Source organism: Garra rufa, chromosome 17 (assembly GCF_049309525.1).
Source record: "Garra rufa chromosome 17, GarRuf1.0, whole genome shotgun sequence".
In the NCBI taxonomy this organism is placed as follows: Eukaryota; Metazoa; Chordata; class Actinopteri; order Cypriniformes; family Cyprinidae; genus Garra; species Garra rufa.
This window is the reverse complement of record NC_133377.1, coordinates 39,023,583-39,033,711: the sequence shown is the minus strand read 5'-3', so window position 1 is coordinate 39,033,711 and position 10,129 is coordinate 39,023,583. Positions and strand designations below refer to the sequence as shown.

At 37.1% G+C, this 10,129-nt stretch overlaps 1 protein-coding gene across 1 annotated transcript; it reads left to right on the top strand.

The window, feature by feature from the left end:
• Positions 1 to 2,029: 2,029 nt before the first annotated feature.
• psmb8a (proteasome 20S subunit beta 8A) lies at positions 2,030 to 9,694 on the top strand. The gene is made up of 6 exons (XM_073822259.1): positions 2,030 to 2,375; positions 2,801 to 2,942; positions 3,075 to 3,186; positions 7,199 to 7,328; positions 7,527 to 7,731; positions 9,522 to 9,694. The coding sequence occupies exons 1-6, from the start codon at positions 2,235 to 2,237 to the stop codon at positions 9,608 to 9,610; spliced, it is 819 nt and encodes a 272-aa protein (XP_073678360.1). The 5' UTR covers positions 2,030 to 2,234; the 3' UTR covers positions 9,611 to 9,694.
• The last annotated feature ends 435 nt before the right edge of the window (positions 9,695 to 10,129 follow it).

Below are 10,129 nucleotides of genomic sequence, written 5' to 3'. Positions count from 1 at the left end.
TTTTACTTCCATAAATTACAGTATTTACTGTACTGTACAGCACTTTAATATTGTGGTCATATTTTATTTCCAAGCACATTTTACCAAATTTAATAACTACTAATAATTTTGTATTTAATCATTAATAAGTAATGTATAATTGTCTATAAAGGTTGGGAGTGAAAAACTCATTATCTTCAGATGTGCATTATTATTATGTAGGTTTTCTTTTACAGATAAAATGAGCCAGAAATAAGATTTAACTCCAACTAAAAAATGTAAAAAATTATTAAATGCCCTTGAGAAGCATGCAATTATAGAATTTGCAAAGTTAAGGCATGACCATTGGGCAGCTAAGTGCTCATTGAGTCAGCAGGGGGGTCAGAAAAAACAGGTGAAGAAAAACTGCAAAATAATTAAGGTGAAGAAACCATCAGGGACAATTTATTCTCCAGTGGCACCATTTTCTAGAACTGCAACATACCAGAAGTGCAATGTGTCAGGTTCTCAGAGACTTTGCATGTGTAAAAAATCCTTTAAAATGACCCTCACTTAAAAAGAATAACATGCAGAAGTGTTGAGAAATACATGAAAACAGCATCACATTTTCTTGTACCACTCTTTCAAAAATGTATCCTCCAGAATCTGGAAGTAAGTATTGGGAGTCTGTTTTTAGTCCCTTTCTGCAAGACAGACTTATTGGATAGGAGATTGAAAAGCAATTGCAAGCAAAGTCTCTGAGAAACCTGACACATTGCACTTCTGGAATATGATGGTGCTGGAGGCTAAATGATTTTTCACTTTAATTCTTAATTCTTTTGCAGTTACAGTGTCTTTTCTTCTCCGCCTGTTTTTTTCTGTGCTGACCCAATGAGCATTTCGGAGTCTAGTCATGCCTTAACTTTGCAGATTCTAGTATTGCATCCTTCTTATGGGCATTCAATAATTTTGGACTTTTCAGACTGAGTTAAATCTCTTTTTTGGCTTATTTTATCTGTAAAAGTTAGCTGAAATCAGTTTTTCACATCCAGCCTTCATGGACATTTATATATCACTTATAAATGATTAAATACAAAATTAATATTGGTTATTAAGAACAATGTGGATTAGAACTGGTAAAATATGCTTGGAAATAAAATATGACCAGAATATCAACGTGCCTAATAATTAGGCATATGTGACCCTGAACCACAAAACCAGTCTTAAGTCGCTGGGGTATATTTGTAGCAATAGCCAAAAATACATTGCATGGGTCCAAATTTTTGATTTTTCTTTTATGCCAAAAATCATTAAGAAATTAAGTAAAGTTCATGTTCCATGAAGATTTTTTGTAAAATTCCTTCTGTAAACATATCAAAATGTAATTTTTGATTTGTAATATGCATTGTTAAGAACCTAATTTGGACAACTTTAAAGGTGATTTTCTCAGTCTTTTTGATTTTTTTGCATCCTCAGATTTCTGATTTCAAATAGATGTATCTCAGCCAAATATTGTCCTATCCTAACAAACCATACATCAATAGAAAGCTTATTTATTGAGCTTTCATATGATGTATAAATCTCAGTTTTGTCAAATTTAACCTTATGACTGGTTTTGTGGTCCAGGGTCACATATATGCAGCAACTTAAAGGACATTAAAGGTTAAAGAGAAAAAAGGTTAATCAGTGGCCTTTAATTGGACAAACCAACTGAAAAGCATAGTAGGCTACTGTTTGTGCATCAAAGCAATTTCTTAATACATGTTCATTTTGGCTAAAGTTGACGTTCAAAAGGTGTCTATATTATACTATACAGTTTGTGGCAATGAACTAAACAACCCACCTTATAATGGTGTTTAGTGCAGTAGGGTGTGTCTATACGGTTACTGTTCCTCACCTTACCAAAGTTGCACCTAGTCTTAACCTGTATCGGATAAATCTACATAGATACTGAAGACGCGGAGAGACGCTATTGGTCAACCAGCATTATACACAACTTTTTCTTCAAAGAATCACAAAATTATCATATTTATCTAAAACACTTAATACTAAACAACATAAAATTTGTAAAAAGAAGAAATTAATTTAGGGCTGTGATTATTTTTTTAAAATACATTTTCTGCTCGTAATCAAAAGTAGAAAAACAACTTAATCTTTCGGTTTCGAAATCATTGTCTTCCGTGCAGGGATCTCATTTCCTCATGCTAAATACGTACACTTAGTTCATTTCGATTTTACTGTTTGATTACTTTAATCGTAATTTCTTAATATAGAGAATGGCTCTTTTGGATGTAAGTGGATATAAAAATAATTCTGCGTCACAGTTTGGTTTTAAGCAAACACATCTTGTCGACCGACTGAATCACTATAGCTTCGGGACTAAAAGCCAGGAATTCGCGGTGCCTGTCGGAGTTGACGTAAGTAACTTTATTATCAAAGTCAATTAATGAACCTAGAGAGAACATAAAGGTGTTAGTGATAGCTACAAGTTAAAATCACATTTTGTGAGAAAATGGAAGAAGCGGAAGATTGCACCCAAACAGGTGAAAGCCTCGTAACAGATTAATAAAAATGTCCTTTAAACTTTATTTTAATTTTGCAGACTATTTTCAGTAGTTAGAGGACAAGTGACAGGCAATAAAATTTAGTTTTTAAAAGTTTCTATAACAAGAAACTTGTTGTTAAGCTTCTATAACAATTTGCATCTCCCAGATGATTTTGCTAATTGGAGCATTGGAGTCTCAGCAACAGTAAAATATCATTCAGGCTAAAAATATAAAATATGAAATAGCCTGCTTTGTAACATGTTATCATCTGCTCTGATATTCTTCGTTCCCATCAGCCCTCTAAGTTTTTGAAGTCATGCAGCTGTGAGGATGGCGTTTCCATAGATCTGAATCATGGCACCACAACCCTGGCCTTTAAGTTTCGTCATGGAGTCATTGTGGCCGTTGACTCCAGAGCATCAGCTGGAAAATACATTGGTAAGCATCCATTTATTAAGAGCGCAAACAGTTCCTTAAGTCTAAAGCAAGCTTATTTTACAGCTACACCATTGTATATTGTCAAACAGTGTTTCTTTGTTAAATAATTATGTTCATCCCAATGTGTCGCAGCATCAAAGGAGGCCAATAAAGTGATAGAGATCAACCCTTACCTGCTGGGCACCATGTCTGGCAGCGCTGCAGACTGTCAGTACTGGGAGAGACTACTGGCAAAAGAGTGCAGGTCTGTCTCAGCATGCTTCTGAAAGGGATGAGCATCTGCTCAGAGGATGAAGTTACCAGTTTGTGTTTGTGTTCAGTCTTGTTAGGAAATTTATTTGGTCTAAAGCCTTGGTTTAAAGATAATTAGAAGAACAAACCTTAAAAAATGACTTTAGCTCACCCAAAAATGAAAATTCTGTCATCATTTACTCTTTTATGTCATTCCAAACCTGTATAATTTACTTTCTTCTGCTGAACACAAAAGACTGACAAATATTATTTGAAGAATGTTCAGGTCAATGGGATAAAAACAAACAAACAACCAAACAAAAAAGATAAAGATATGAAGCAATACTTTTTATGATGAACAGATTGATATTTAAGCCTATATCAAAACATCTACACTGACACATCATGTGATCAAATGTTTAAGGATTGTGTCATCATATTTTATGTACAGTGAGGGAAAAAAATTATTTGATCCCCTGCTGATTTTGTATGTCCACCCACTGACAAAAAAAAAAAAAAAAAAATATCAGTCTATAATTTTAATGGTAGGAATTAAAACAAAAAAATCCAGAAAAACACATTTCAAAAGAGTTATAAATTGATTCACATTTTAATGAGTGAATTAAGTATTTGATCCCCTTTCAATCAGCAAAATGTGACTCAGCAAAACCCTTGTTGGCAATCACAGAGGTCAGATCTTGTTGTTGGCCACCAGGTTTGCACACATCTCAGGAGGGATTTTGTCCCACTCCTCTTTGCAGATCCTCTCCAAATCATTAAGGTTTCGAGGCTGATGTTTGGCAACTCAAACCTTCAGCTCCCTCCACAGATTTTCTATGGAATTAAGGTCTGGAGATTGGTTAGGCCACTCCAGGACCTTAATGTGCCTTTTCTTGAGCCACTCCTTTGTTGCCTTGGCCGTGTGTTTTGGGTCATTGTCATGCTGGAACACCAATCCACCACCCATTTTCAATGCCCTGGCTGAGGGAAGAAGCTTCTCACCCAAGATTTGATGTAGTGCAGCTATACTTTCCCCTTAGCAGAAAAACACCCCCAAAACATAGGATGGTGTTCTTGGGGTCATAGGCAGCATTCCTCCTCCTCCAACCACGGCGAGTTGAGTTGATGCCAAACAGCTTGATTTTGGTCTCATCTAACCACAACACTTTCACCCAGTTCTCCTCTGAATCATCCAGATGTTTATTGGCAATCGTCAGATGGGCCTGTACATGTGCTTTCTTGAGCAGGGGGACAATATCCTCCCTTGTAGTTCTGGGCTGATTCCTCACTGTTCTCATGATTATTGAAACTCCACGAGGTGAGATCTTGCATAGAGCCCCAGACTGAGTAAGATTGACAGTTATTTTGTGTTTCTTCCATTTGTAAATAATCACACCAATTGTTGTCACCTTTTCACCAAGCTGCTTGGTGATGGACTTGTAGCCCATTCCAGCCTTGTGTAGGTCTACAGTCTTGTCCCTGACATCCTTGGACAGCTCTTTGGTCTTGGCCATGGTGGAGAGTTTGGAATCTGATTGATTGATTGCTTGCATCTGTGGAAAGGTGTCTTTTATACAGGTAACAAACTGAGATTAAGAGCTCTCCCTTTAAGAGCTCAGCTCAATACCTGTATAAAAGACACCTGGGAGCCCAAAATTTAGCTGATTGATGGGGGATCTGTCGCTCACTGTTAAAATAAACCTACCATTAAAATGATAGATTGATCATTTCTTTGTCAGTGGGCAAACATACAAAATCAGCAGGGGATCAATTTCCCTCACCATAGTCTGTAAATTATTTGAATTTGATTTACATATTTTAAAATTAAAAATCTTAAATTTCTATATGTTCACTATAAAAAGTGATCATGTCATAAAAGTTTAGAATGACATAATTAAACCATAATAAATTATAATTTTGGGGTAAATCATCACCTGTTTTTCCTCTCTCAATTGAGGTACACTTTGTGCACTATTATGTACTTTTTAAAAACGAACATACCTATACTAATATATGTACTATTTAGGGTAAATAAGGTACAACAATGTATCTTTTAGCTTTTGTTTAGAGGGTAACACCGCAGTGACAGTTTTGTGCTTTTGCAAATAACGATTATTTTGATAATCGATTAGTTGGCTCATTATTTTTTCGATTAATCGATTAGTTGGCTTAATTTTCAATTATTTATTTATTTATTTTTAAAATCACACTATTCCACATTCTGAATGCTATGAAAACACAGTGCTTAACAATTTACAACAATTCACCTGTCATATAAAGTGAAAAGACAAATATCTGAAGAAAAACACACTATAACAAGTATAAAATATGGTGTTTCTGCTATTTATTCTGCCGTGGCGGTGTTTAGTGTCCCGCCAACAGCAGCAGCAGTAAGTGCCTTCAGCAGATTTCCACGTTCAAATGCACGCAGGAAGATTAAACTGGCTGCAAAGCCCCAGCTAAAGTAATTACCATGAATGTGCGGGAAAAAGTAAGGAGAATTAGTAAAGAGATTCAAATTATTTATTAATAAACTAGTATTTTCTGAGTCAGTGTCGCAAAGATGAAGTTGAAGATCCTAACTCGCCATCTGCTCACTGGACGCGCTTTTAAAGCCTAAATGCATCTTTATGGATTAGGCCTATAACTAATAAAAGAGTTTTGTTTTCGATTTGAATTATTTCGTTTTATAGTAGTGAAGTAATAATTTAAAGTCAATTTATTACTCTTACGTTTATGAGCAAAAATGAATTTTCACATGGCGCTTGCACCTCCATGGCCTGCAAAGCTTTCACTCTCTGCACAATATGTGCCTTTTAGCACACATTTATCTAAGTTAAACGATTAAACTAACATTGTGATATGCTTTCAGTTTTTTTCTTTTTGTTTTATATCTAAGGATTTTAATTTAAATCGTGATGATTTGAGAAGGCTAAATTGATCCGTCTGCCGCTGGCCACTTTGTCGTTACTTTAAAAAACGAAAACTTTAATTTCACAATAAAACGTGTTCCAAATATATTTCTAAATTAACTTTATAAACTAAAGTAACTAAAATAAATGTAATAACTTTTCTGTTAAAAACAGCAGCTGTGCAATGGGGAAGAAAGACAGGTTCCAGTCGTACTCGGGCCAGTATTTCTGATCAGCTGTTGAGGTTGTTTTTTGCAAGAAATGTTAGCCCATTTAACTCTTATTTAGGCTACTTTCTTATTTAAATGTTTTATTTCGTTGATTTATTTTAGCGTTTTGTAGGCTGCTTGTTCACCGACGGAATTGCTAAACACGCACGTTTGTTAATAATGTATGAGCCTCATTTATTTATATATAATCACCGCACCACCGTAGTTGGTAAAAATCTGCCACCGTCACAGCCATACAGTTCCTACCCTTCACAAATACATGCACTACATGTTGTATTTACATCTAAATTTAACATTCAACGACTGACATGAATGTTTTTGCGCTGAATATTAATTGTCTCCCTGTCTGTGTTCTGTGTTCCAGTCTGATGCTCATACAGTAAAGATTTAAACTTAACACTGACTGCCAGAATGGACTTTTAGGCATAAATGGAAATGCTCGTGTGAATTTGTGACATTTACAGATAAGGATATGACCGTAAACTTAAAGTTGTCATACTGAGGAAACGGATCTGTCAATGCGCCTCACAGGGCAAGCCATTATGCTATTAGCTTCAAAATAGAGATAGTTTAAAATAAGGAATTCTCATGTTTTGGGCAGCTCAGATCAGTAACTCTCCTGCAGCATCTCAGTCTGTTTCCTCCACTCTTCTTAGATGCATTGTGTCTGTAGAAATGCGTCATTCAGTGCTGTAATTTGAGTTGATCCTCTGAAGTGCACGTGCACTGTGGGCGGACCCGACTAAACGATAATGAGAATCGTTGTCGACGAATTTCATCATCGATAATAATCGATTTCATCGATTAGTTGTTGCAGCCCTACATATTTGACATTATTCTTTGTTAACATTAAAATGAGAGTAAATTTGTTATTTAAAAACAGACTTTACAAACTGCGCAACAAGCAGAGGATCTCAGTGTCTGCAGCCTCCAAACTGCTGTGCAACATGATGCTGGGATACAGAGGCATGGGCCTGTCTATGGGGAGTATGATCTGCGGCTGGGACAAACAGGTGATGTGTGTGTTTATATATAGCACTGTTTTTGTGTTTTTTGTTTATTAGCATATTTTCAGGATGGTCTAAGCGTAAAATATTACAACAGTATTAAATAAAACAAACAAATGTTAGTAAGATCTGGTATCACATAGTCTTCATGTGTAACACATAATCTTCAGTTACATTCATACGATCATTTTTTTGTCACATCAGGGTCCAGGTCTGTACTATGTGGATGATAATGGTACTCGTCTCTCTGGTCGGATGTTCTCCACTGGCTGTGGGAACAGTTATGCGTATGGTGTAGTGGACAGCGGTTATCGTGAGGATATGTCTGTGGAGGAGGCGTATGAGCTGGGCCGTCGTGGTATTGCTCATGCCACACACAGAGATGCTTACTCTGGTGGTGTGGTCAACCGTAAGTACAGCAGACGGACACCTTTTTTAGCAGTAAATATATACATTTGGGTTCCACAGACAGGGCTTGGACTAAATCAGGATTAGGCCATAGTTCAAAAAAGACATTTAAGTCATTTTTATAAACATGACTTCGAAAAAAACATTACTGGCATGCATCTAGAGACAAAAGATCAGTCAGTGCAAGTTTATTTTATGGCGCTTTTCCACTACACAGTACCAGCTCGCCTCAGCTCGCATCGACTCGGCTCTGTTTGGTTTTCCACTGTGTAAAAGTTGTACCTGTATCGGCTTCCGGGTACTTTTTTTCGTACCACCTCCGGCGAGGTTCCAAGCAAGCTGAGGCGAGCTGAGGCGATACTAAATGTGACGTGAAAACACAGCAGACTGCTGATTGGTCAGAGAGAATCGTCACTATTCACTGCTTCATCATTGCACGCGCCAGCAATAGTATCCAGAATAACCCCACCATTTTTAAAAAGTTTGGCCAGAGATTGCGTGACATATCCAATCCATTACATATTATGGCAACTCGGAAGAATACGCCATGGTCAAACGAGGAGGTGCAGACAGCGGGTGTGTGTCGCGTAGAAGATAACGTCAAGGCAGTTTCCTGCAGCGTCGATATGACAAACCAGGTACTATTGTAGAGGTACAGGTACAACTTTTACACAGTGGAAAACCAAACAGAGCCGAGTCGAGACGAGGCGAGCTGGTACTGTGTAGTGGAAAAGCGCCATTAGTTGAAACAGCTCAAACGTACTAGCCTGGAAAAATCCAGACCCTAATCTATTAAGATTAAGGGTCTGGGATCGAGCAATGAAAACTGCCTAACTCGAGGGACGGCACCAAGCATGAATTTGAAACTCTAACTGCACGCAATTGGATAACGCCACGACCAATCACAACAATACACGCTTACCTACCAGCAGAGCTAAATGATGTTTCATTAACAAAGTTCGGGAGAAGGGCGTCAGATACTTAGCGTAAACATCACAAGTCAATCAGCGCCATAGGTTTAAATACAGCTGACTCACCTCAATTCACTCGATGGTTTATCAGTAAACCACCACCACCCCATCTCATCACTCCGAGTTCTCGCTACTCCTATTGGGGGGTAACGTACTCTGGGTTCGGGCCACTCCCGAGCTCGGAGCCCTTCACCGGACAGCACGCCAAACATGCACTACTATTCTCTGGCTAATTATATGTAAGCGTGAACTCGTGAACTGATATATTAAACTCTTGCCGTATCCATTCGGCAAAACAGCAAAAACGTCCTTCTTGCAAAGGAACGATTCGAGTTTTCGGTTTTCTGTTCCTCTTTTATATGAAAAGCCAAGTCTAACTCGTTCATTGTAGCGGCCAAAGCCGTTTCAAACAACTTGTTGTTCATCTGTAGCAACAGCGATCTTTCAAAGTTTACTATATGATTCGGACGTCGCAGTGCTGTCATCATCAGCTTAGCTCGCCTCTGGCCCGCCTACATCAGATACACCGATTTGATTGGTTCCCACTATTGCTTACGTATTGCAGTAACCTGCATCATTGCTCGATGCCAGAGTGTCTTGCAGAGACAATTCAAATTGTGCTCTCGTGAGACCTCTGGATTTCCAGGGTACAAACGTACATTTTAGTCTGGGACTATTATGCTTAAGCCTTGTCTGTGAAACCGGGAAATAGTCTTTTAATAATATTAACGTGATGTGCCATTTTGTTTAAACCAAAAACTGTAAGAAATGTCTTTTTTGTACCTAAGATGGTATGTTTTCATGTGTTTGCACCTTTTAGTTTACCACATGCAGGAGGACGGCTGGATCAAGGTGTGCAAGGAGGATGTGTCAGAGTTAATCCACAAATATAAGAAGGGAATGTTCTGATCACATCTGATCTCTCATTCATTCGAAACTCACTGTTTTATTTTTATAACTGACACAGTAAACATTAAACTCTCATATCAAACATGTTTTGTGCATTCTTTGTAATATATTTGTTTTCTGTGCTTTGAAGAAGTCTTTAGGTGAATAAAAGTAAACTTAATGAACTTGATAACAAATGTAGCCCCTCCCTGTGTTTGAACTGATTCATGAAACAAAACTGTTCTAGGCATCATTACATTACGGAATTGTGGAAGCTCAGTAACAATGGAGCAAACTGGAGGTAATGGATGTTATTTTTAATCAAACCCCAAATTCAAGCAATAATAAAAATATATTTTACTTTTACTCCAATTAAAATTTTAAACTAAGATGAAATTATGTAAATGAAGAATGTATATATAATACAAATAAATACAAATACAAAAAAAATATTAATTACTAATGAATACATATATACAGCATCTCACAAAAGTGTCACATTTCAGCAACAGTTTTAGTATATCTTCTCAAGGGACAATG

Bases quoted from the DNA above. Each gene is read 5' to 3' on its own strand.
- psmb8a (XM_073822259.1), top strand. From the start codon at position 2,235: ATGGCTCTTTTGGATGTAAGTGGATATAAAAATAATTCTGCGTCACAG. The intron at 2,943-3,074 runs GTAAGCATCCAT...AATGTGTCGCAG, and splicing joins ATCAGCTGGAAAATACATTG to CATCAAAGGAGGCCAATAAA. The intron at 7,329-7,526 runs GTGATGTGTGTG...TTGTCACATCAG, and splicing joins TCTGCGGCTGGGACAAACAG to GGTCCAGGTCTGTACTATGT.